The 27,380-nt window shown below is 47.5% G+C and overlaps 2 protein-coding genes across 4 annotated transcripts in view; one reads left to right on the plus strand and one right to left on the minus strand.

The window, feature by feature from the left end:
* LOC135204155 (zinc metalloproteinase nas-15-like) overlaps positions 1–27,380 on the minus strand; it is a 302,727-nt gene that overhangs the window by 18,795 nt on the left and 256,552 nt on the right. The window lies entirely within an intron of this gene.
* LOC135203950 (trichohyalin-like) lies at positions 797–3,568 on the plus strand. The gene has a single exon (XM_064233880.1). The coding sequence runs from the start codon at positions 797–799 to the stop codon at positions 3,566–3,568; it is 2,772 nt and encodes a 923-aa protein (XP_064089950.1).

Raw genomic sequence — 27,380 nt, forward strand, 5'->3', positions numbered from 1 at the left:
TTTTCAGTAACACCCTCGTTATTTCTGTGCAAATCAATTAAACATTATTACTAGTATTATTATTATTATTACATGTAAGACACGATGCCTCGATTTCAAAAAAAAAAAAAAATGAAAAACAGATAACTACTAAGCTCAGAAAATTAAGATAACAACTCAGCTCAGAAAATTATCATTATTATTAAGAGGATGTGTCGAAGCCTACAGAGGCCACTAATTTGAAATGCCAGCCCCCAAAAGAGAATGGTTATTGGCGTGAAAGATGTAACAAAAGGTGACAGGAAATACGGTACAGAAAAGATCAGTTATTAGAGTGTAAAAAAAATTAAATTATATATTTTACAGTAAGAATATCTTCCAAGAAATGATGCTTCAACACACCACCACTTCTTGGAGGACTCCAAGTCTTTAGAGGAAGCGAAATCCGGGAATACATTTCTCTTCGACGAGAGATTGAGATTCGCTTCGAAGATCTCTCCGAAGTCGCTCCTGACAAGAGATCTCTGGAGTCTAGTACTGAAGAACTTGAGATTCGCTTCGAAGATCTCTCTGAAGTGAATCCTGGCAAGGGAACTCTGAAGATGACCTTGCTCCACCTGAAGAATTGAAGGAGGCTGAGGATTCCGAGGACGATCCCGCAGGGGGAGCTCCGGAGCTCCGAGCACTGAAGACTTCGCTTCTTCTTCTCCAGAAGGACTGTCGGAGCCTCAGAATTCCTGGGAATCCCTAAAATTTTTGCCGTGGCAGATTTGGAAACTAAGGCATGAGCAAGCAGCTCGCATAGTCATACAACAAAATGAACGTCTTAGTAACATTTGGTTGTGCTTTGTTAGCAGGTATTGTTAATGCAGCTTATGGCTCGGCTTTCGATGCCTTCTGGGCGTCACTTGGTGCCGAGGAAAATTATGACCTTACTAACTTATACGACGATTGCAACAACGACGTGACCGGACCTTGGAACTCGCCAATAGCGGCAGGCATTGCTGCCACCGGTCTTGCTGTTGGCGGACGCTTAGGTTGGCTCGCGTACCGGAAATGGAATCGTTACGGCAAGGATATTGAGGATGCGAACCAGGACCACGAAACGGACAAGAGGAACGCCCAAGCCCAGGTGTCAGTAGAACATCTGGAAGAACAGGAATCTAACGACGAACAAGATGTGGAGGAGCACAGGGAAGCGGAAAAAAAGAACGTCGAAACCCAGGTGTCTCCAGAACATCTGGGACAACCAGAACCTGACATTGAACCAGGCGAGGATATGGAAAAATCTAAACTGACAGACACCTTGCGCCTTCAAGAGGAACTGCTTGAGGAAAAGAAGCAGTTAGAGGAAGAACTGAGAGATGTCGTCAGTCAAAGAAACAGGATTGAGGAGTGCCTGGAAAAGGAGCAAGAAGACGTCCTGATTCTGAACGACGAATTAATGGCAATGGAATATGAATATGAGGTCAGGTTACGAGAGAAGGAAAATGAAAATGCGGCTGCAAAAAAGGCCATGGAGATGGCTTTAGACGAGCAGCACAGAGCAAATCACCTCTTGAAAGAGGTCGAAGACCAGAACAAAGCTTTACAACGTCGTCTGATGGAAAAAGATGGGTTGATAAAGCAGAAAAACGACGAACTGGAATGGAAAAATGAAACCGAAGTCTCTAGAAAGGAGGAAGAGCTGAACGCACTCTTGAGAGAAGTCAGTCAAAAGGAAAAAGACTTCGGTTTCTACATGAAAAATGCTAAGAAGGACATGGAAGAGAGAGAAAAGTGTCTCGCCCAAAAAGGAAAGGAGCTGGATAAGAAGTTCTCCAATATACAACAGGCGAAGAAGGACCTCAAAAGCGAAGAGAAGAGGGCAGAAAAGGCGGGGCAATCAGCCCAGGAGAAGGAAAATGTCCTACTGAAATTGGAGAAGGAGTTGAAGAAGAGGGAAAAAGCTGTCTTTGATCAAGAAAAGAACCTCCTTCAATTACAAGAAAAGTTGCGAGGAAAAGAGGAAGCTGTCCTGAAACTGGAGAAGAATGTGATAAAGTTCGAAGAAGAGTTACAAGCCAAAGAAGACGCTGTAACCCAAACGCAGAATAACCTGTTGGAATTCAGTGAGAAATTACAGGAGAGAAAACACGAACTGGTGGCAAAGGAGGAGTCCATCCGCCATCAAGAATCTGTTCTCATGGAATTCAGTGGGAAGTTACAGGCGAGAGAACAAGAACTAGTGGCAAAGGAGGAGTCCAACCACCATCAAGAATCTGTTCTCATGGAATTCAGTGAGAAATTACAGGCGAGAGAACACGAACTGGTGGCAAAGGAAGAGTCCATCTGCCACCAAGAATCTGTTCTCATGGAATTCAGTAAGAAGTTACAGGCGAGAGAACAAGAGCTGTTGGTTAAAGAAATAGAAGAGGACTCGCAAGGGCAAAAAGGTAGGCAGCTCCTTCAAAACGAGATAAGTCCAATGTTAGACGAAGGGTTACCTGAAGAAGGTGAACCCCAAGGAAGTTGTGAGAGACCCCCAGGCGATGAGGACAAAATTCTACCTGCTGCCAGTCCCTTCGCTTTACTGAATGAAGTGGAGAATGTGAATGTGAAAGAAGAAGGCCTCAAAGAGAGTGAAGGGAAAAGAAGGAAAAATAGACGCAAAAAGAGGCAAGAGAGACAGCAAGAGCGTCTTGAGGAGGAAACCACCGCTGTTTCAGAAGCAGCCACCAAACCTGAAGTGGAAGGCAGTGAACCTGAAGGAGGAAGATCTGGAAGGTCAAACCTTTCAGATGAGGAGGAATCACTGCCTGTTGGGAAGGACGACGTGGAAATGGCTGAATTATCTACTGCCAATCCTCTCAACTTCATCTATGATGTGGAACAACTGGAGAAAGAATGGATAGAGGAGGAGAAGAAAGGAAAACAACGGAGAAACAGAAGGAGAAAGAGGCAGCAAGAAGAGACTGCAGATTATACGCCTGTGAACACTGAACCTGAATCAGGAGTTGAAAAAAATTTCATAATAGAGGACACTTTAGAAATGGAAGACAACTATGAATCACATGATGACAGCGAAGAATCAACGTATTGGGAAGACACAGAAGATGAGGAGTTCTCAGAGGAGCATGAGGAGGACGTGGACGACTCAGAAGAGGTTGAGGAGGATGAGGAGGACTCTGAACTAGATAAGGAGGACTTAGAAGACTTAGAAAATGATGAGGAGGATGAGGAGGACTTAGAAGATGAGGAGGATGAGGAGGACTTAGAAGATGAGGAGGATGAAGAGGACTTAGAAGAAGATGAGGAGGATGAAGAGGACTTAGAAGAAGATGAGGAGGATGTGGAGGACTCGGAACATAACAGGCCTAAAGCTAAAGCTAAAGCTAAAGCTCCAGCTCAAGAGTATGTATGGCGGATTCCAGGGCTACCCAGGAAACGAATTCCGGGACTACAGAAGATGAGGCCACCGAAACCACAAGCGAAAAAATCGCGGAAGAAGACGAAGGAGCAAAAGAGCCAAATGAAAGAGGCTCGAAAACAAGCCCACCACAAGGTTATGAGGAATCAGTTCCAGCGAGGAGGAAACAGATGGACTTAGCTTGTGGGTAACAAGGCCTAGCCTTCCCCACCAAGGAAGGTGGATGGACTGCAACAATAGAGGTCAACAACTGCCCTTCCCCACCAGGCAGATGGACTCCGCCAGTTGGGCCAATGGCTGGTTCCCCCCAATCAGCCATTGACTCACACTGACGGACTCCACCAGTGGGGCCAAAAGCTGGTTCCCCCCAACCAACTGTTGGCTCCCATTGATAGACTCCATCTACCTGTACCAGTGGGTAATGGTGCATGTCTGACCCCTGAGGGATGAGCCCTTCCACCGCCTCAGTATGGGGATGATATTTGCCCTTCCCACTAGGGCAAAATCAGGGGCCACAGGCAACCCTTTCCCTCTGCAGAAGGCGGACAGACTGCCAGCGGAGACCGATTGCTGGCCCTCCCGCCGAGGCAGGTGGACGGACTCTACCGGCGTGGACCCAATGGCTGGCCCTCCAAGCCGAGGCAGGCGGACGGACTCTACCGGCGCGGACACAATGGCTGGCCCTCCCCGACGAGGCAGGCGGACGGACTCTACCGGCGCGGACCCAATGGCTGGCCCTCCCCGCCGAGGCAGGCGGACGGACTCTACCGGCGCGGACCCAATGGCTGGCCCTCCCCGCCGAGGCAGGCGGACGGACTCTACCGGCGCGGACCCAACCCAAATGGCTGGCCCTCCCCGACGAGGCAGGCGGACGGACCTCTACCGGCGCGGACCCAATGGCTGGCCCTCCCCCCCCGACGAGGCAGGCGGACGGACTCTACCGGCGCGGAAACAATGGCTGGCCCTCCCCGACGAGGCAGGCGGACGGACTCTACCGGCGCGGACCCAATGGCTGGCCCTCCCCGACGAGGCAGGCGGACGGACTCTACCGGCGCGGACCCAATGGCTGGCCCTCCCCGACGAGGCAGGCGGACGGACTCTACCGGCGCGGACACAATGGCTGGCCCTCCCCGACGAGGCAGGCGGACGGACTCTACCGGCGCGGACCCAATGGCTGGCCCTCCCCGCCGAGGCAGGCGGACGGACTCTACCGGCGCGGACCCAATGGCTGGCCCTCCCCGCCGAGTCAGGAGGATGGACTCTGCCAGTTGGGCTGATGGCTGGTTCCCCCAGCTGGCCATCAGCTCCCACTGTTGAAGCCCTTCCTCCTGCTTCGGCTGGGATGGGCAGCCGCCTTCGGCCCCCGCCGGTCGAGCCCTTCCTCCTGCTTCGCCTGGGATGGGCAGCCGCCTCCGGCCCCCGCCGGTCGAGCCCTTCCTCCTGCTTCGCCTGGGATGGGCAGCCGCCTCCGGCCCCCGCCGGTCGAGCCCTTCCTCCTGCTTCGCCTGGGATGGGCAGCCTTCCTCCGCCCCCGCCGGTCGAGCCCTTCCTCTGCTTCGCCTGGGATGGCAGCCGCCTCCGGCGTCCGCCGGTCGAGCCCTTCCTCCTGCTGGGTTGGCGCCTGGGATGGGACATGCCGCCTCCGGCCCCCGCCCGGCCGGTCGAGCCCTTCCTCCTGCTTCGCCTGGGATGGGCAGAAGCCTTCCTGCGTCCGGTCCCCCAGCCGGTCGAGCCCTTCCCTCCTCCTGCTTCGCCTGGGATGGGCAGCCGCCCTCCGGCCGGCCCCGGTCGGACCCTTCCTCCGCTTCGCCGGGGATGGGCAGAGCCGCTTCGCCTCGTCCGAGCCCTTCCTCCTGCTTCGCCTGGGATGGGCAGCCGCCTCCGGCCCCGCCGTCGAGCCCTTCCTCCTGCTTCGGCTGGGATGGGCAGCCGCCTCCTCCCCGCCGGATCGAGCCTTTCATCCTTCTTCTGGCTGAGGGATGGGCAGCTTCCTACGGACCCCGCCGGTCGAGCCCTTCCTCCTGCTTCGGCTGGGATGGGCAGCCGCCTCCGGACCCCGCCGATCAAGCCCTTCCTCCTGCTTCGACCGGGATGGGCAGATGCCTCAGGGCCCCACGGGTCGAGCCCTTCCTCCTGGTTCTGCAGAGATGGGCAGCCGCATCCGGCCCCCGCCAGTTGAGCCCTTCCTCCTGCTTCGGCTGGGATAGGCAGCCGCCTCTGGCCCCCGCCAGTCGAGCCCTTCCTCCTGCTTCGGCTGAGATAGGCAGCCGCCTCCAGCACTCGCCAGTTGAGTCCTTCCTCCTGCTTCGACTGGGATGGGCAGATGCCTCCAGGCCCCGCCGGTCGAGCCCTTCCATCTCCTTCCGCCGGGATGGACTCTACTGGCGCAGATCGAATGGCTAGCCTTCCCCATCGGGGTAAGCGGATGGGCTCTGAAAGTTGGGCACCAATTGGTGAAACCCTTCCTCCTGCTTCGGCTGGGATGGCAGCTGCCTCTGGCCCTCACAGGTCGAGCCCTTCCTCCTGCTTCGGCTGGCCCTTGGTGCCAAGGCAGGTGGACAGACTCTACTGGCGTGGACTGAATGGCTGGCCCTTGCTGCCAAGGCAGGTGGACACACTCTACCGGCGTGGACCGAATGGCTGGCCCTCCCCGCCAAGGCAGGCGGATGGACTATACCGGCGTGGATCAAATGGTCGGCCCTCCTCACCGGGGCAGGCGGATGGACTATAGGCGCAGACCGAATGGCTAGCCTTCCCCACCAAGGCAAGCGAATGGACTCTGCCAGTTGGTTCGATGGCTGGTTCCCCGAGCCAGACATTAGCTCCTATTGGTGAAACCCTTCCTCCTGCTTCGGCTGGGATGGGCAGCCGCCTCTGGCCCTTGCCGGTCAAGCCCTTCATCCTGTTTCGGCTGGGATTGGCAGCCGCCTCCAGCCCCTGCCGGTCTAGCCCTTCCTCCTGCTTCAGCTGGGATGGGCAACCCCCTCCGCCCACCGCCGGTCGAGCCCTTCCTCCAGCTTCGGCTGGGATGTGCAGCCGCCTCTGGCCATTGCCAGTCGAGCCCTTCCTCCTGCTTCGGCTGGGATGGGCAGCCGCCTCTGGCCATTGCCAGTCGAGCCCTTCCTCCTCCTTCGGCTGGGATGGGCAGCCGCCTCTGGCCATTGCCAGTCGAGCCCTTCCTCCTGCTTCAGCAGGGATGGGCAGCCGCCTCCAGGCCCCGCTGGTCGAGCCCTTCCTCCTGCTTCCGCCTGGATGGGCAGCTGCCTCCGGCCCCCACCGGTTGAGCCCTTCCTCCTGCTTCTGCCTGGATAGGCAGCTGCCTCCGGCCCCCACCGGTCGAGCCCTTCCTCCTGCTTCGGCCAGGATGGGCAGCCGCCTCCGGCCGTCACTGGTCGAGCCCTTCCTCCTCCTTCGGCCGGGATGGGCAGCCGCCTCCGACCCCCACTGGTCAAGCCCTTCCTCCTGCTTCGGCCGGGATGAGCAGCCACCTCCAACCCCCACCGGTCGCCGAGGGAGGCGGACGGATTCTACCGGCGTGGACTGAATGGCTGGCCCTCCCCGCCAAGGCATTCGGACGGACTCTACCGGCGCGGACTGATTGGCTGGCCCTCCCCGCCGAGGCAGGCGGACGGACTCTACTGGCGTGGATCGAATGGCTGGCCCTAGCCGCCGAGACAGGCAGACGGCGCGGACTGAATGGCTGGCCCTCCCCGCCGAGGCAGGCGGAGGGACTCTACTGGTGCGGACTGAATGGCTGGCCCTCCCCGCCGAGGCAGGTAGACGGACTCTACAGGCGCAGATCGAATTGCTAGCCTTCCCCACCGAGGTAAGCGGATGGACTCTGCCAGTTGGGCACCAATTGGTGAAACCCTACCTCATGCTTTGGCTGGGATGGCAGCTGCCTCTGGCCCTCACCGGTCGAGCCCTTCCTCCTTCTTCGGCTGGGATGGGCAGTCGCCTCCGGCCGACGCCAGTCGAGCCCTTCCTCCTGCTTCGGCTGGGATGGGATGGGCAGCCGCCTCTGGCCATTGCCGGTTGAGCCCTTCCTTCTGCTTTGGCTGGGATGTGCAGCCGGCTCTGGCCCCCGTCGGTAGAGCCCTTCCTCCTGCTTTGCCTGGGATGGGCAGCCGCCTCAAGGCCCTGCTGGTCGAGCCTTTCCTTCCTCCTGCTTCTGCCTGGATGGGCAGCTGCCTCCAGCCCCTGCCGGTTGAGCCCTTCCTCCTGTTTCGGCCGGGATGGGCAGCCGCCTCCAGCCCTCACTGGTCGAGCCCTTCCTGCTGCTTTGGCCGGGATGGGCAGCCGCCTCCGGGCCCCACTGGTCGAGCCCTTCCTCCTGCTTCGGCCGTGGGAGGCGGACGGACTCTACCGGCGCGGACTGAATGGCTGGCCCTCCCTGCCAAGGCATGTGGACGGACTCTACTGGCTAGGACCGAATGGCTGGGCCTCCCCACCAAAGCAGGCGGACGGACTCTGCCGGCGCGGACTGAATGGCTGGCCCTCCCCGCCAAGGCATGTGGACGGACTCTACTGGCGCGGACCGAATGGCTGGCCCTCCCACCAAGGCATGTGGACGGACTCTACTGGCGTGAATCGAATGGCTGGCCCTCGCCGCCGAGACAGGCAGACGGACTCTGCCGGCGTGGACTGAATGGCTGGCCCTACCCGTCGAGGCAGGCGGATGGACTCTACCGGTGCGGACTGAATGGCTGGCCCTCCCCGCCAAGGCAGGCGGACAGACTCTACCGGCACGGACCGAATGGCTGGTCCTCCCTGCTAAGGCAGGCGGACGGACTCTACCGGCGTAGATCAAATGGCTGGCCCTCGCCGCCGAGGCAGGCAGACGGACTCTGCTGGCGCGGACTGAATGGCTGGCCCTCTTGCCGAGGCAGGCGGACGGACTCTACCGGTGCGGACTGAATGGCAGGCCCTCCCAGCCGAGGCAGGAAGACGGACTCTACAGGTGCAGACCGAATTGCTAGCCTTCCCCACCGAGGTAAGCAGATGGACTCTGCCAGTTGGGCCGATGGCTGGTTCCCCCAGCCAGACATTAGAACCAATTGGTGAAACCCTTCCTCCTGCTTCGGCTGGGATGGCAGCTGCCTCTGGCCCTCACCGGTCGAACCCTTCCTCCTTCTTCAGCTGGAATGGGCAGCCGCCTCCGGCCGACGCCAATCGAGCCCTTCCTCCTGCTTCGGCTGGGATGGGTAGCCGCCTACGGCCCCTGACTGTCGAGCCCTTCCTCTTGCTTCGGCTAGGATGGGCAGCCGCCTCAGGCCCAGCAGGACGAGCCCTTCCTCCTGCTTCAGCTGGGATGGGCAGCCGCCTCCGGCCCCCACTGGTCGAGCCCTTCCTCCTGCTTCAGCTGGGATGGGCAGCCGCCTCCGGCCCCAACTGGTCGAGCCCTTCCTCCTGCTATGGCCAGGATGAGCAGCCACCTTCGGCGCCCACCGGTCGCCGAGGGAGGCGGACGGACTCTACCGGCGTGGACTGAATGGCTGGCCCTCCCCGCCAAGGCAGGCGCACTGACTCTAGTAGTAGCCATCTTGCTTGGTGAGACGTACCCGCGTGAAGTCACAATAATCAACAGATATCACAAGTTTAACATACGACTAGAATTTGAGAAATATCTAGAAGTGTTCGTGAAACTATCGGTGATAAGATTAGTGTGAAAATAGTAGGATAAAGCGTCTTCTAAGTTAGTTTATCAAGTGTAATACTATAAATCAGAACAAGATGGCAGTAAGTTCCAACTGCGGGAAAAGGTGGCGTAATTTGGCGTGCTTAGCAGATTCACAATACGATGAGGTAGCAGGAAGGGAACTGGCATTTCTCATCTATGAAATCAGCAACAGTCCTAACCAAAAAGATACAAAAGCATTCATAGATATATTAGAAGGATATAATCCTTCAAACTGGAACAAATCTAATGAAACATCTTGAAAATAATTGAAGAAGTTCCAAATAAAATCCAAGTGGTCAAGAGACTCATAAAGAAAATATACATAAACCAACATATTCCGACAAAGAAAATGAATAAGGTAAATCTTGTGAATATACTAATTGATGCATTAGGAAAAAGAATGCCAAAAGCATGCAAACTGTGTAAGGTTGGTTTATAGCATAGTCAATCCACAAAACCTAATCAGAAAATGTGCTGCATGCAACATTCCGACCCATCCACAGTGTGCTGAGGTAATACAAGATTTGAGAAAAGATACAAGAATTTTTTGTTCAACATGTCTAATCATGGATAGACAATGTTATTAAATCAAGATTGAATGTACAAATAGTTGAGGATGAAGAAGAAGAGGAAGAGGAAGAAGAAGAAGAAAAAGAAGAAGAGGAAAACGGAAGAGAAGTAAACAAAAATGAAATGACAGAAAAAAAATAAGGAAAACAAAGAACAAGATAAAAGTATGGATGCAGAGATACTCATTGATACTACATATGAGGCAATAAAGCAGCATACCTACGAAGAAATAAATTACGATATGACAACAGAAAAGCAAATCCCGAAGAGGCTCTACCCAGATCTATACAATGACGGGAAAGAGGAAAAAATAGACAAGAAAGACAAAATCTGCAACCTTTTGAAAAGAGGGAATTGCAGATTTGGAGAAAGATGTTACTACAAACATCCTAAGATATGTCAAAACTATGAAATATATGGTAAATGTGCATACTTAGATGGATATGGGGATGATTGCAGAGATCTGCATCCAAAATATGTAAAAACCTAAAAGAAGGAAAAGGATGTAAGTTCGACAAAAAATGCAAATATATGCACCCTGTGTAGCCATGAATCATAATCAAATAAATAACCAACCAAGTAATAAAATCCAAAATAAGAAAGAAACAAATAAAGAGAGAAATCAAGAATATCAGGTAAAAGAGAAAAGCAAACCACCAATGAGATATGCAGAGGTGTCAGCAAAAAATTTCAAAGCATCAGCTCCGAAATTCTACTCAAGAGATAATAACTGTATTTATTATGCAAGAGGATATTGCAGAAACAGGAGAAAATTGCCAGATTCAGACACAAAATTAATAATTATGATGAAGGAAGATCAAATATTATGGAAAAGTTGGATTTTTTAATGTCAGAATTTCTGGAAATGAAAAAAAGAACAACATACCAAAGAGGAAAGAGACATGGGAAAATCCTTATTACTATCAGTATTAAATGAGGAGAAAACACGCAAACCATCATAGTGATGAATGCGCAGGGTTTAGTTACGAGTAACTCAAAAAAGGAAAAAGAAATAGAGTACCTTAGAAGAACTAACCCTCCAAAATGAAAACGAAAATAGATATAATGATATAAGTGAAACCCTGGTATTCCCAGAGAAGGGAATGATGATCAAATAAAAGGGTTCCAAACTTATAGATCAGATAGAAAAAATAGGAATCAAGGGGGAACCGCAATATATGGGAAAGACAAAAAAACAAGGAAAAATATATGAGAAATATAGTAACTCAGAATGTGAACTAATAGCGGTAGAATTTGAATCTGAAAAATTGATGAACATAGTAATATATAGACCTCCTAATACTAAAGAGTTTGACATAATAATTGAAAAATTGGATGATATATGTAGAAATCACAAGGACTGGACTATTCTCCTATCTGGTGACTTCAACTTTCCTTTCGTAGAATGGAAAGAAACGAATAGGAGATTGTGGTTGTACTTATACATATAAAAAAGAGAGTAATAGTAGTGCAGAAGATAAGAGGCAATTTGAAAAGCTATTAGATATGCTACTAGAATTACAACATTCAACAAATAAATCACCTGCCAACAAGAAAGGAAAATACTTTAGACCTAGTATTTGTGAACGAGATGAATTATGTTAAAGAAATAATAGTTTATAATGCGAGTATTTCAGACCATAATGTCATAGAATTAACAGTTCATTCCAAAGCAAGTGAAAATAGAGATAAGCAAGAAATGAAAAGTGGGAAGGATATGGAAAATACAACTTCTACAGTAAAATATAAAATGGTCAGAAATTAATGAAGAATTAAACAAAGATTGGGATAACATTTTCGTAAGTGATGACATAAGGGTAAATACGGAGATATTATATAAAAATTGGAGATAATAGTGGAAAAATATACCGAAGAAGAAAAGTAAACATCATGCATGCATACCAAGAGACAGAAGGATCTTGTTCCAGAAAATCAGAAAGTGGAAAAAAGGTCTTGCAAAAGAAAAAAATGCATGGAAAGTTATAGAACTAAAAAGTAAGATAGAAAATGCAGAACAAAAGATTATACAATCAAAGAAAATGAAAAACGGGACTTGGAAGAAAAAACCCTATTAAATATCAGCAAAACCCCAGAAACTATTATACTCATATGCGAAGAAGATGAATAAAAGAAGAATAGAAATAGGCCCTCTGAGAATTGAAGGGAGATTAACGAATGAAAAAAAGGAAATTTGCAACATACTGGCAGAACGATATAAGAGAGAATTCACCCCTAGAATGATAATGAAGATAATGATATAGAAGTAAGGGATGAAATAGTGAATATTTAGCTGACATAGATATTAATGAAGCTGATATTGTGCAGGCTATTAATGAAATTAAAAATGGAGCTGCTGCAGGGCCTGATGGAATTCCTGCTATTTTGTTAAAGAAAGTAGTTCATTCTATCGCAAAGCCACTTGCAATATTATTAAGACAAAGTGTAGATACAGGCAAGATATATGATGAGCACAAATTAGCATATATTACCCCTACTTTCAAAAGTGGATCAAGACTAGAGGCAAGTAATTATAGGCCTGTGAGTCTAACATCACATATTATGAAAGTGTATGAAAGGGTAATGAAGAAAAATATTATGAAACATTTAATAAAAAATAATTTGTTTAATAAAGGACAACATGGTTTCGTACCCGGAAAAAGTACACAAACCCAACTGTTAGTCCACCGTGAAAACATATTCAAAAATATGAAAAGCGGAATGAAACAGATGTGGTTTATTTAGACTTGCAAAAGCTTTTGATAAAGTAGACCATAATATATTAGCGAAGAAAATTAGAAAACACAATATCGTGGATAAAGTAGGAAGATGGTTAAAAGAATTTTTACACAACAGAAAACAGATAGTTATTGCAAACGACGAGAAATCGGATGAAGCCAAGGTAATATCCGGTGTGCCGCAAGGTACGGTGTTTCGCTGCAATACTGTTTGTTATTATGATTGAAGACATAGACAATAATGTTAAAGATTCGGTAGTGAGTAGTTTCGCAGATGACACAAGAATAAGTAGAGAAATTACTTGTGATGAAGATAGGAACGCTCTACAAAGAGACCTTAACAAAGTATATGATTGGGCAGAGGTAAATAGGATGGTATTTAACTCTGATAAATTTGAATCAATAAATTATGGAGACAGAGAAAGAAAGCTATATGCATATAAGGGACCTAATAATGAGACCATCACAAATAAGGAAGCAGTTAAAGACCTTGGTGTGATGATGAATAGGAACATGTTATGCAATGATCAAATAGCAACTCTGTTGGCAAAATGTAAAGCAAAAATGGGAATGTTGTTACGGCACTTCCAAAAACAAGGAAAAGCTGAACACATGATTAGCTGTATAAAACATATGTTCGTAGTCCACTTGAATATTGCAATATGATATGGTACCCACACTATCAAAAGGTATTGCACAAATAGAGAGTGTACAAAGGTCATTTACAGCTAGAATAGAAGAAGTTAAGGACCTAGACTACTGGGAAAGACTACAATTCTTAAAATTATATAGTCTAGAAAGGAGAAGAGAACGCTACATGATAATTCAGGCATGGAAAACAGATAGAAGGAATAGCAGAAAATATCATGGAACTAAAAATATCAGAAAGAGCAAGCAGAGGTAGATTAATAGTGCCCAAAACTATACCAGGTGAAAAAAGGAAAGCACACAGGACATTAATCCACTACGCACCAGCATCGATAATGCAAGCGTCTATTCAATGCGTTGCCAGCTCATCTGAGGAATATATCAGGAGTGAGCGTAGATGTGTTTAAGAATAAGCTCGACAAATATCTAAACTGCATCCCAGACCATCCAAGATTGAAGATGCAAAATATACCGGAAGATGTACTAGCAACTCTCTGGTAGACACTAAGGAGGTGCCTCACACTGAGGGACCTGGGGCAACCCGAACAAGATGTAAGGTCTGTAAGGTAAGGCACAGACCGAATGGCTGGCCCTCCCCGCCAAGGCAGGCGGACAGACTCTACTGGCGCAGATCGAATGGCTAGCCTTCCCCACCGAGGAAAGCGGATGGACTCTGCCAGTTGGGCACCAATTGGTGAAACCCTTCCTCCTGCTTCGGCTGGGATGGGCAGCTGCCTCCGGCCCATGCCAGTCGAGCCCTTCCTCCTGCTTCGGCTGGGATAGGCAGCCGCCTCCGGCCCCCGCCGGTTGAGCCCTTCCTCCTGCTTCGCCTGGGATGGGCAGCCGCCTCCGGCCCCTACCGGTCGAGCCCTTCCTCCTGCTTTGGCTGGGATGGGCAGCCACCTCCGGCCCCCGCCAGTCGAGCCCTTCCTCCTGCTTCGGCTGGGATGGGCAGCCGCCTCTGGCCATCGGCGGTTGAGCCCTTCTTCCTGCTACGGCTGGGATGGGCAGCCGCCTCCGGCCCCAACTGGTCGAGCCCTTCCTCCTGCTTTGGCTGGGACGAGCAGCCACCTCCGGTCCCCACCGGTTGCCGAGGGAGGCGGACGGACACTACCGGTGCAGATTGAATGGCTGGCCATTCCCGCCGAGGCAGGCGGACGGACTCTACTGGCGCAGATCGAATGGCTAGTCTTCCCCAGCGAGGTAAGCGGATGGACTCTGCCACTTGGGCACCAATTGGTGAAACCCTTCCTCCTGCTTCGGCAGGGATGGCAGCTGCCTCTGGCCCTCACCGGTCGAGCCCTTCCTCCTTCTTCGGCTGGGATGGGAAGCCGCCTCCAGCCGACGCCAGTCGAGCCCTTCCTCCTGCTTCGGCTGGGATGGGCAGCCGCCTCTGGCCCCCGCTGGTCGAGCCCTTCCTCCTGCTTCGGCTGGGATGGGCAGCCACCTCCGGCCCCCGCCAGTCGAGCCCTTCCTCTTGCTTCGGCTGGGATGGGTAGCCGCCTCTGGCCCTCGCCGGTCAAGCCCTTCCTCCTGCTTTGACTGGGATGGGCAGATGCCTCCGGGCCCCGCCAGTCGAGCCCTACCTCCTCCTTCGACCGGGATAGGCAGCAGCCTCCGACCCCCGCCGGTCGAGCCCTTCCTCCTGCTTCGGCTGGGATGGGCAGCCACCTCTGGCAATTGCCAGTCGAGCCCTTCCTCCTGCTTCGGTTGGGATGTGCAGCCGCCTCTGGCCCCTGCCGGTCGAGCCCTTCCTCCTGCTTCGGCTGGGATGGTCAGCCGCCTCCGGCCCCCACCTGTCGAGCCCTTCCTCCTCCTTCGGCTGGGATGAGCAGCCGCCTACGGCCCCCATTGGTCGCCGAGGGAGGTGGACGGACTCTACCGGTGTGCGGACCGAATGGCTGGCCCTCCCCGCCAAGGCAGGCGGACAGACTCTACCGGCGTGGATCAAATGGCTGGCCCTCGCCACCGAGGCAGGCAGACGGACTCGGCTGGCGCAGACTGAATGGGTGGCCCTCTTGTCGAGGCAGGCGGACGGACTCTACCGGTGCGGACTGAATGGCTTGCCTTCCCCACCGAGGTAAGCAGATGGACTCTGCCAGTTGGGCCGATGGCTGGTTCCCCCAGCCAGACATTAGCACCAATTGGTGAAACCCTTCCTCCTGCTTCGGCTGGGATGGCAGCTGCCTCTGACCCTCACCGGTCGAGCCCTTCCTCCTTCTTCGGCTGGGATGGGCAGCCGCCTCCGGCCGACGCCAGTCGAGCCCTTCCTCCTGCTTCGGCCTGGATGGGCAGCTGCCTCCGGCCTCCGCCGGTCGAGCCCTTCCTCCTCCTTCGACCGGGATGGGCAGCCGCCTCTGGCAATTGCCGGTCGAGCCCTTCATCCTGCTTCGGCTGGGATGTGCAGCCGCCTCTGGCCCCCGCCGGTCGAGCCCTTCCTCGTGCTTCGGCTGGGATGGGCAGCCGCCTCCAGCCCCCGCCTGTCGAGCCCTTCCTCCTCCTTCGGCTGGGATGAGCAGCCACCTACGGCCCCCATCGGTCGCCGAGGGAGGTGGACGGACTCTACCGGTGTGGACCGAATGGCTGGCCCTCCCCGCCAAGGCAGGTGGACGGACTCTACCGGCGCGGACCCAATGGCTGGCCCTCCCCACCGAGGCAGGCGGACGGACTCTACCGGCGTGGATCAAATGGCTGGCCCTCGTCGCCGAGGCAGGCAGACGGACTCTGCCGGCGCGGACTGAATGGCTGGCCCTCCCCGACGAGGCAGGCGGACGGACTCTACCGGTGCGGACTCAATGGCAGGCCCTCACCGCCGAGGAAGGCAGACGGACTCTACAGGTGCAGACCAAATAGCTAGCCTTCCCCACCGAGGTAAGTGGATGGACTCTGCCAGTTGGGCCGATGGCTGGTTCCCCCAGCCAGACATTAGCACCAATTAGTGAAACCCTTCCTCCTGCTTCGGCTGGGATGGCAGCTGCCTCTGGCCCTCACCGGTCGAGCCCTTCCTCCTTCTTCGGCTGGGATGGGCAGCCGCCTCCGGCCGACGCCAGCCGAGCCCTTCCTCCTGCTTTGGCCTGGATGGGCAGCTGCCTTCGGCCCCCGCCGGTCGAGCCCTTCCTCCTCCTTCGACCGGGATGGGCAGCCGCCTCCGACCCCCCGCCAATTGAGCCCTCCCTCCTGCTTCGGCTGAGATGGGCAGCCACCTATGGGCCCTGCCGGTCGAGCCCTTCCTCCTGCTTCGGCCGGGATGGACAGCCGCCTCCGGCCTCCACCAGTCGAGCTGCTCCTCCTGCTTTGGCCGGGATGGGCAGCCACCTCCAGACCCCGCAGGGCGAGCCCTTCCTCCTGCTCCAGCTGGGTTGGGCAGTCGCCTTTGGCCCCCGCCGGTCGAGCCCTTCCTCCTGCTTCGGCTGGGATGGGCAGCCGCCTCTGGCCCCCGCCAGTCGAGTCCTTCCTCCTGCTTTGGCCGGGATGGGCAGCCGCCTCTGGCCCCCACTGGTCGAGCCCTTCCTGCTGCTTCGACCGGGATGGGCAGCCGCCTCCGGCACCCACTGGTCGAGCCCTTCCTCCTGCTTCGGCTGGGATGAGCAGCCGCCTCCGGCCCCCATCGGTCACCGAGGGAGGTGGACGGACTCTACCGGCGCGGACCAAATGGCTGGCCTTCCCCACCAAGGCAGGCGGATGGACTCTACCGGCGCGGACCGAATGGCTGGTCCTCTCTGCCGAGGCAGGCGGAGGACTCTACCGGCGTGGATCAAATGGCTGGCCCTCGCCGCCGAGGCAGGCAGACGGACTCTGCCGGCACGGACTGAATGGCTGGCCGCCTCCAGCCCCTGCCAGTCGAGCCCTTCCTCATGCCTTGGCCGGGTTGGGCAGCGGCCTCCGGCCCTCGCCAGTTCAGCCCTTCCTCCTGCTTTGGCTGGGTTGGGCATCTGCCCGTTGAGCCCTTCCTCAGGCTTTGGGTGGGATGGGCAGCTGCTTCCAGCTCCTGCCAGTCTAGTCCTTCCTCCTGCTTCGGCCGGGATAGGCAGCCACCTCCGACCCCTGCCGATCGAGCCCTACCTCCTTCTTCAGCCGGGTTGGGCAGCTGCCTCCGGCCCCCGCCGGTTGAGCAGCTCCTCCTGCTTTGGCCAGGACGGGCAGCCGTCTCCGGCTCCCACCGGTCGAGCCTTTCCTCCTGCTTCAGCCGGGTTGGGCAGCCACCTCCGGTCCCCGCCGGGTGAGCCGCTCCCTCGGCTTCGGCTGGGATGAGCAGACGCCTCCGGCTCCTGCCGGTCGAGCCCTTCCTCCTGCTTCAGCCGGGATGGGCAGCCATCCTTCCTCCTCCTCCATCCTCCGCCGGTGGAGCCTTGCCTCCTGCTTCGGCAAGGATGGGCAGCCTCTGCCGGTGGAGCCCTTCCTCCTCCACCATCCTTTGCCGGTGGAGCCCTTCCTCTTGCTTCGGCAAGAATGGGCAGCCTCTGCTGGTGGAGCCCTTCATCGTCCTCCATCATCCGCCGGTGGAGCCCTTCCTCCTCCTCCATCCTCCGTCGGTGGAGCCCTTCCTCTTGCTTCGGCAGGGATGGGCAGCCTCTGCAGGTGGAACCCTTCCTCCTCCTCCGTCCTCCGACGGTGGAGCCCTTCCTCCTGCTTTGGTAGGGATGGGCAGCCTCTGCCGGTGGAGCCCTTCCTCGCACTTCGGCGGGGATGGCAGCCTTTGCCGGTTGCTAGTGTAAGTCGTCACTGTCTTACGCCAGTGGAAATTGAATACACCAATATATTCCACCGCATTTCCGTATCGCACAGAATTTGTCAGAAGTAACAATTCCGTAGGTATATAAAACCTGTTTAAAAAACCTAAAAAAAAAAAAAAAATCTTGTCAAAGATGATTCTGCAGGTTGACAACATCCAGAAGACCAATATTTTATATATAATATATATATATATATATATATATATATATATATATATATATATATATATATATATACATTTATATAAAACAATGAGCCTCAGTTTCTTAAACCATTCAATAAATCGATCTTTAAAAGAATATTATATAATAACATGAAAGTAGCAACATTCCCTCAGAAGAACTACTACGATTCAAGAGCAAATCCTCAAGAGAAGGGCGAACACAGCCTAAAAAGTATGACACAATCTTGACACCTTTGATGGTCTGAGAGGTGAATTTGAACAGCAAGAAGTAGTCCATATGATTTCAGTTTCAAGGGGGTGGGGTGGGGGGTGTGAATTTGAACAGCAAAAGGAGCAATGCATCTTTAAACTAGAAGCAGTTTTATTACACTGGAGAATCAATAATTGCTATGTTGACAAAAGTCAAAAATGACATGAGCTTTTTTTTTTATTAAAGATACTACAGCTGTATCACAGTTTCTATTTAAAAACGCATGATTAGCTTTGAAATAATAATACCAGACTTAAAAAAGGTACTAAGAGACGTGAATAACTGAAGATAGAACAAAAAAAAAAAAACGGGTAACAGACACAAACGAATAGGGGTATTATTGGATATTGAATGGCATTTATAATGATTTTACGGACTAAAGGTAAATTTCTATTTTTTTGGATATAATTTTTTCTGTTTAAATAAAATACTGCTTTTAAATAAAATACTGCACTTGGCACAACACACTGTTCAGCATACATCGCAACATTTTTCTTTTATAATTATTTTTCTCAGGAATGTACTACATGTGCCAGTGAACGAGAAAGATGACAGGGGCATAAGTCGAGTTTGAAAAGGCAAACGAAAACAGCAACCAGAGGAGAAAGGAAACACAAAATGGAAAAGGGATGGGACGTTCAAGGAGGAGGAGGAGGAAGGAGGAGGAGGAGGACCTCCTTCAAAGTTCCTGAGAAGGGACACCCCACCAACAAGGTCACCGCAGTCAAAGCAAAGAAACTGAAGATCTCAGAGCAGAAAAAAATAAACTGGACAAAAGAACTGACTGAAAGAAAACTTAGAAAATATAAAAGGCAAAGAGAGGAGAGAGGAGAAACCAAGGAAGTAAATGGAAAGGCGATCCGACAGGACAAAGGAAAAGAGGAAAAGATCAAAATAATGAACGTCAGAATTCAAAGAATGGCTCCCAACCTAAATATGAACTGCAATAGGTGGCAGAGAGAGAGAGAGAGAGAGAGAGAGAGAGAGAGAGAGAGAGAGAGAGAGAGAGAGAGAGTATTTAAACCTGCTAAATGTTATTCCCATATAAAATTTTTTTTTAAAAAACTACTATTTCTACCATACAAGAAACCTCGACATCACATAACCTCTCTTATCCTGTCTGAGAGAGAGAGAGAGAGAGAGAGAGAGAGAGAGAGAGAGAGAGAGAGAGAGAGAGAGAGGGAGGGTAGAAGAATGAGGAGGAGGATTGACAGATGTTATTTTTTCTACTGTTTGTCGTAATTACTTTCTTTGTTTTGGTGCTGATCAAAATTCACTAGCGATACCTCTACGCTTATTAGTTATTTTGTTTTTTCGTAATTACTTTGTAATTTAGTGTCGACAATTATTTACGTTAATTATAAGAACCTGCATTAGTTTCCCGTTTACTGCCGAATATTGAAAACACCCCGGTTTCCATCTGAATATCCCAGAGTTGGCAATAATTAAATCATTGATTTTTTTAAAAAGAAAATCATAATCTTTATTTTTTTTATTTTTTTAATTTGAAAGCAAACAAACTGAAAAATATGGTTTGGAGGTTAATAAAAACTTGAGCATAATAACTGTGCTGCATCTATAAATTTTGATATAAAAAAACTGGAAACCTAAAAGATAAATCCATAGTAATTCTGTCATAAAATATATACATCTAACAAATAAAAAACAAATAAATATGTTTGTTTTCGTAATTACTTTTGGTCTGAGGAAAAACAGGATTGAAAAACATCTAACAAATAAAGAAAACCAAATAAGTAAAAAAGAATCAAATAAATCAATCAAATAAATAAAAAAATCAAACAAATGAAAAAATATCAAATAAATCTGATTTGTTTATTCTTTTATTTTTTTTTTAAACCACAAAAATCCCCAAGCCTAAAATATCCAATCGCTAGTAAAGCGACCACTGCATAATAAACACCTTACACACATACTACGAAATACGACCAACTTGAATTATTCAAGAGACGCATAATAATTAGCCAAATACGTCGAGCGTGAATTACACCCAGCGTAGGACTGGACTTATAATCCTTGCTCCACACGGCACTGCAACGTTTGTTTGTTTATTTGTATGGTGTTTTTACGTTGCATGGGACCAGTGGCTTCTTCAGCAACAGGACCAACGGCTTGACGTGACTTCCGAACCACGTCGAGAGTGAACTTTTATCACCAGAAATACACATCTCTAACACCTCAATGGAATGTCCGAGAATCGAACTCGCGGCAACCGAGGTGGCAGGTCAAGACCATACCGATCACGCCACTGAGGCGTCTCAGTCTTTAAAAAGGATGGCACACTAAAGTAGACTTGATATATCCTGTTTTCTGTTTTGCAGTTTTCTACGGACTTGGGCTACACTTGGAGACTGGGTTGCCAGTTCCACTGGACTTTCAAATAAAGATATTACTTATCAGAATAGGATTTCATACATTTAGTTTTACATCAATGCTTTTACTACAGTTAATTCTCAAAGATTTTTCAATATTACTATCCCAAATACGTAAAAAAATACCATGCAGTTATTCCCACAAGGTTTAAAACGCTATACCGAGATACATTGTACACTTTTAATGTTGGCCTAACCCATTTCTAGTACACTTAAGGCCTGTCCACACTCGGGAACATTGTTTGCAAACAATGTTTCCTAGTGTGGATAGGCCTTTACGTATCAAATAATGAACTTAAAACTTAGAATATTACTCGTCCTTGCCTTGCAAGAATATTGCTGATAGTGGCTAATTAACATGATTACTATTATTATTACCTGTTGAGCAAAGCCACTAGCTAGCAAGAAATCGAGAGACAAAAAGACTCACTAACTAGCAAGAAATCCAGAGAGAAATAAAAAGATTCACTACCTAGAAAGAAATCCTGAGAAAAACAAGTCACTAAATAAATCACTGACAAAAAATCCACAGAGAGAGAGAGAGAGAGAGAGAGAGAGAGAGAGAGAGAGAGAGAGAGAGAGAGAGAGGCCTGGGCAGTGCCTCTTGATCCAGAAGCAACAACATCAACATACCTGTCCCCCCCCCTCTAACTGTCACTCACCTGTATGCCTTTTCTTAATTCACGGTTGTCCTTCATAGAGTAAATAAAAGCATTATAAGAGAACGTCTTAACATGACCCCAAGAAACTCCATACACCACTAACAAGCTGATGATAGAAAGGTTAAAAGACACTTGCAGAAGGTTTTAATGCTGTAGAAACCGCTTTTGTATTCTAATAACTAATAATAATAATAATAATCAACTAATAAGTCAATAATAAAATAATATAATAATAATAATAATAATAATAAATAATAATAAAGTGATGGACTCCTAAGGAGGCAGGATGCAACCCGTAACCCCACACTGTAAATACACCCAGTCGAATTAGAGGACTGTGACCAAAAAAAAAAAAAAAAATTAAATAAAAGGCATCATTAATGAATGAAAGAATGTTGTTTAATATTGGTGTTGCAGTAATGATAGACAGGCGCCAAACTCCTGGTAGGTGACCGTAGACAGGACGGTATTCTAAGGGTAATAAACTCTCACCAAAACCCTCTTTATAATCCTGCAGAATGAGGGAACCTGGGTTCGATCTTCTAAAGGACGGTACGCAGCGTTCCTGAGTTTCGACGCTTATCAAGCCCTTATTTTACGAGAGTATGAATACACTCGTAGATAAACAATTAGCCATTATTATATAGATGGGCGTGATATGGTTAACAATGAATTAAAATTAATAGATGGGCGTGATATGGTTAACAATGAATTAAAATTAATAGATGGGCGTGATATGGTTAACAATGAATTAAAATTATGTCGCTGTTATTGGAGAGAAAGGAAGCCTTATGCCAGCGCCGAGTAGTACTCTTAAAGCAGCCCTTCAGTGAAGTTTGAATCTTCATAGGAGAAAATAAACGTTGAACGGGAGAGACTAGAGTACCTGGGTGAGAAAAGGTAAGAAACTCTACGGTAATCTTCCTTCACATTTCAGTTGATAGATCAACTGGCGGCCAGACCGATGGTTGTTGGGTCATTTCGGTCGTTCAGTCACCAGTCACAAACGACCCGAATGGAAAGTTGATGAGGGGATGAAGTTTAAAGGAAAGTGGATGGAAATGGAAAGCCAATTCAAGGGTCAAAACTAAAGGGGGTGATGGGAGGGGAGTAGAGGATGGGTTTTCGTCTGAGTAGTAGATAAATGAAGGAAAGAATAAAAAGAATTTCCCGTAAGACTAAAACCAGATATAATGAATAGATAATACATGAAACAATTGAGAAGCTAACATGAAAAAAGCAGCTGTTTGGAAGCACAATGAAGCCGAAATAAAAATAAATAACGATAATAAACAAGTAGAAAGTAAATATAGGGCAGCTGGCCAGGACAGTGAAATCGCCAAGCTACCGTTAAGGACTTTAATTACAAATTAGAGCTAATATAGAAAAATTAATGGAAACCAGTTTGTAAATAAAGGAAAGTGATAAAGTGATACGAATATATTATCGTTCAGTTAGAGACACGGTATGTATTCCAACTTGGGAGACGAAATACGCACGCACACACACACCGCGGAGTCGCCGTTCTATAGTCACCGTTTTAGATAAGCCGTTTCCGCCTACCTCTTTGGTGTGCTTTCTTCTCAAATCCTGCCTCACACAGTCTCTCTATCTCTTTCTTGGTCTTCCTCGCCTTCTTCTACCCACCACTCCCATCTCCATGGCATGCCTTCCAATATGGTCTTCCTTCCTTCTCAGTAAGTGTCCGTACAATTTCAAATATCCCCTGTCTTTGACATTTCAACCAACTTTGTTGACCCTCTGATGTACTCACTCCTAATCCTACCCTCCATCGTTACGCCAGGCAGCCATCTTAACATTCTCATCTCTGTTACATCTATTTTCTTCTCCTCTGTGTTTGTCATACCTGCCACTTATGAACCGTATAGCATGGTTGCTGCTTCGAAATAGAGTAGTTACTGCTTAAAAATGGAGACCTACGATTTCTCCAGTTTTCTATGAATAAATGTTCGTTCGATGGAATCATGTCATCGATAACTAATACACTCTGAATTCTCTCGCTATATACTATATACTCATTTAAGGTTTAGTAATGTACAGTCTCCCATCAAAAACGGAAAAAACAAAGTTCATTAGCTATGAAACAGTATTAAATTGCCCAGCAATTAATAAAGAGAAGTTACTTTTCGTACAGTTTATCTTTCCCGTTTTCTCTTTCTCTCTCTCTCAAATCGTTGTTTCACCTTGTTTTACTATAAAAACTTAATTAGTATTCTCGCTAATTGTTAAGTTTCGCATTGTAATATTAACTTCATTAATTCTCTCAATACTTCGTGACAGAGAGAGAGAGAGAGAGAGAGAGAGAGAGAGAGAGAGAGAGAGATGAAATAAAAAATAATCAAACATCCTTACCACAAAATAACTATCCTTGGCTACTCTCTAATGAGAGAGAGAGAGAGGAGAGAGAGAGAGAGAGAGAGAGAGAGAGAGACCTTACCTTACCTTACAGACCTTACATCTTGTTCGGGTTACCCCAGGTCCCTCAGTGTGAGGCACCTCTAATTTCTACCAGAGAGTTGCTAGTACATCTTCCGGTATATTTTGCATCTTCCAATCTTGGATGGTCTGGGATGCAGCTTAGATATTTGTCGAGCTTATTCTTAAGCACATCTACGCTCACTCCTGATACATTCCTCAGATGAGCTGGCAACGCATTGAATAGACGCTGCATTATCGATGCTGGTGCGTAGTGGATTAATGTCCTGTGAGCTTTCCTTATTTTTCCTGGTATAGTTTTGGGCACTATTAATCTACCTCTGCTTGCTCTTTCTGATATTTTTAGCTCCATGATGTTTTCGGCTATTCCTTCTATCTGTTTCCATGCCTGAATTATCATGTAGCGTTCTCTTCTCCTTTCTAGACTATATAATTTTAAGGATTGTAGTCTTTCCCAGTAGTCAAGTCCTTAACTTCTTCTATTCTAGCTGCAAAGGAACCTTTGTACCCTCCTCTCTTTGTGCAATATCCTTTTGATAGTGTGGGTACCATATCATATTGCAATATCAAGTGGACTACGAACTATGTTTTTTTGTTTATAAAGCATAATTATGTGTTCAGCTTTTCTTGTTTTGAAGTGCCGTAAAATATTCCCATTTTTGCTTTACATTTTGCCAATAGAATTGCTATTTGATCATTGCATAACATGTTCCTATTCATCATCACACCAAGGTCTTTAACTGCTTCCTTATTTGTGATTGTCTCATTATTAGGTCCCCTATATGCATATAGCTTTTCTTCTCTGTCTCCATAATTTATTGATTCAAATTTATCAGAGTTAAATACCATCCTATTTACCTCTGCCCAATCATATACTTTGTTAAGGTTTCTTTGTAGCGCGTTCCTATCTTCATCACAAGTAATTTCTCTACTTATTCTTGTGTCATAGGAGAAACTACTCACTACCGAGTCCTTAACATTACTGTCTATGTCTGCAATCATAATAACAAACAGTAATGCAGCTAACACTGTACCTTGTGGCACACCGGATATTACCTTAGCTTCATCCGATTTCTCATCGTTTGCAATAACTATGTTTTCTGCTGTGTAAAAATTCTTTTAACCATCTTCCTACTTTATCTACTATATTATGTTTTCTAATTTTCTTCGCTAATATATAATGGTCTACCTTGTCTAAAGCTTTTGCAAAGTCTAGATAAACCACATCTGTTTCATTTCCACTTTTCATATTTTTGTATAAGTTCTCACGGTGGACTAACAGTTGGGTTTGTGTACTTTTTCCGGGTACGAAACCATGTTGTCCTATATTAAACAAATTATTATTTATTAAATGTTTCATAATATTTTTCTTCATTACCCTTTCATACACTTTCATAATATGTGATGTTAGACTCACAGGCCTATAATTACTTGCCTTTAGTCTTGATCCACTTTTGAAAGTAGGGGTACTATATGCTAATTTGTGCTCATCATAAATCTTGCCTGTATCTACACTTTGTCTTAATAATATTGCAAGTGGCTTTGCGATAGAATGAACTACTTTCTTTAACAAAATAGCAGGGACACCATCAGGCCCTGCAGCAGCTCCATTTTTAATTTTCATAATAGCCTGCACAATATCAGCTTCATTAATATCTATGTCAGCTAAACTATTCACTATTTTCGTCCCTTACTTCTATATTTATTAACTTCATTATCATTCTAGGGGTGAATTCTCTCTTATATCGTTCTGCCAATATGTTGCATATTTCCTTTTTTTCATTCGTTAATCTCCCTTCAATTCTCAGAGGGCCTATTTCTATTCTTCTTTTATTCATCTTTTTCGCGTATGTGTATTATAGTTTGGGGTTTTGCTTGATATTTACTATGGTTTTTTCTTCCAAGTCCCGTTTTTCATTTTCTTTTGATTGTATAATCTTTTGTTCTGCATTTTCTATCTTACTTTTTAGTTCTATAACTTTCCATGCATTTTTTTTCTTTTGCAAGACCTTTTTTCCACTTTCTGATTTTCTGGAACAAGATCCTTCTGTCTCTTGGTATGCATGACTGATGTTTACTTTTCTTCTTCGGTATATATTTACCACTATCATTTTCTCTAATATTTTATATAATATCTCCGTATTTACCCTTATGTCATCACTTACGAAAATGTTATCCCAATCTTTGTTTAATTCTTCATTTATTTCTGACCATTTTATATTTTTACTGTAGAAGTTGTATTTTCCATATCCTTCCCACTTTTTTCATTTCTTGCTTATCTCTGTTTTCACTTGCTTTGGAATGGACTGTTAATTCTGTGACATTATGGTCTGAAATACTCGCATTATAAGCTATTATTTCTTTAACATAATTCACCTCGTTCACAAATACTAGGTCTACAGTATTTTCCTTTCTTGTTGGCAGGTGATTTATTTGTTGAATGTTGTATTCTAGTAGCATATCTAATAGCTTTTCGAATTGCCTCTTATCTTCTGCACTACTATTACTCTCTTTTTTTATACGTATAAATACAACCACAATCTCCTATTTGTTCTTTCCAGTCTACGAAAGGAAAGTTAAAGTCTCCAGATAGGAGAATAGTCCAGTCCTTGTGATTTCTACATATATCATCCAATTTTTCTATTATTATGTCAAACTCTTTAGTATTAGGGAGTCTATATATTACTATGTTCATTAATTTTTCAGATTCAAATTCTACCGCTATTAGTTCACATTCTGAGTTACTATATTTCTCATATATTTTTCCTTGTTTTTTCCCTTTCCCATATATTGCGGTTCCCCCTTGATTCCTATTTTTTCTCTCTGATCTATAAGTTTGGAACCCTTTTATTTGATCATCATTCCCAGTCTCTTGGGAATACCAGGTTTCACTTATATTCATTATAAATATTTTCTTTTCAATTTGGGTTAGTTCTTCTAAGTACTCTATTTTTCTTTTTGAGTTACTCGTAACTAAACCCTGCGCATTCATCTCTATGATGGTTTGCGTGTTTTCTCTTCATTTTAATATGGTAATAATAAGGATTTTCCCATGTCTCTTTCCTGTTCTGGTATGTTGTTTTTTTTTTCTTTTTTTTATTTCCAGAAATTCTGACATTAAAAATCCAACTTTCCATATATTTGATCTTCCTTCATCATAATTATTCATTTTGTGTCTAAATCTGCAATTTTCTCCATATCTGCAATATCCTCTTGCATCATAAATACAGTTCTTATCTCTTGAGTTGTATCTTGGAGCTGATGCTTGGAAATATTTTGCGGACACTGCATATCGCGGTGATGGCTTGCTCTTTTCTTTCACCTGATATTCTTTGTTCCTCTCTTTATTTGTTTCTTTCTTATTTGGAATTTTATTATTTGATTGATTATTTATTTGATTTTGATTCATGGCTACAGGGTGTGCATATATTTACATTTTTTGTCGAACTTAACATCCTTTTCCTTCTTTTAGGTTTTTGCATATTTTTGGGGGATGTAGATCTCTGCAATCATCCTCATAGCCGGCTAGGTATGCACATTTACCTATATTTTCCATAGTTGTGACATACCTTAGGATTTTTGTAGTAACATCTTTCTCCGAATCTGCAATTCCCGTCTTTTTAAAAAAGGTTGCAGACTTTGTCTTTCTTGCCTATTTTTCTCTTTCCCATCATTGTTCAGA

The sequence above is a fragment of the Macrobrachium nipponense genome, chromosome 44 (assembly GCF_015104395.2).
Source record: "Macrobrachium nipponense isolate FS-2020 chromosome 44, ASM1510439v2, whole genome shotgun sequence".
In the NCBI taxonomy this organism is placed as follows: domain Eukaryota; kingdom Metazoa; phylum Arthropoda; class Malacostraca; order Decapoda; family Palaemonidae; genus Macrobrachium; species Macrobrachium nipponense.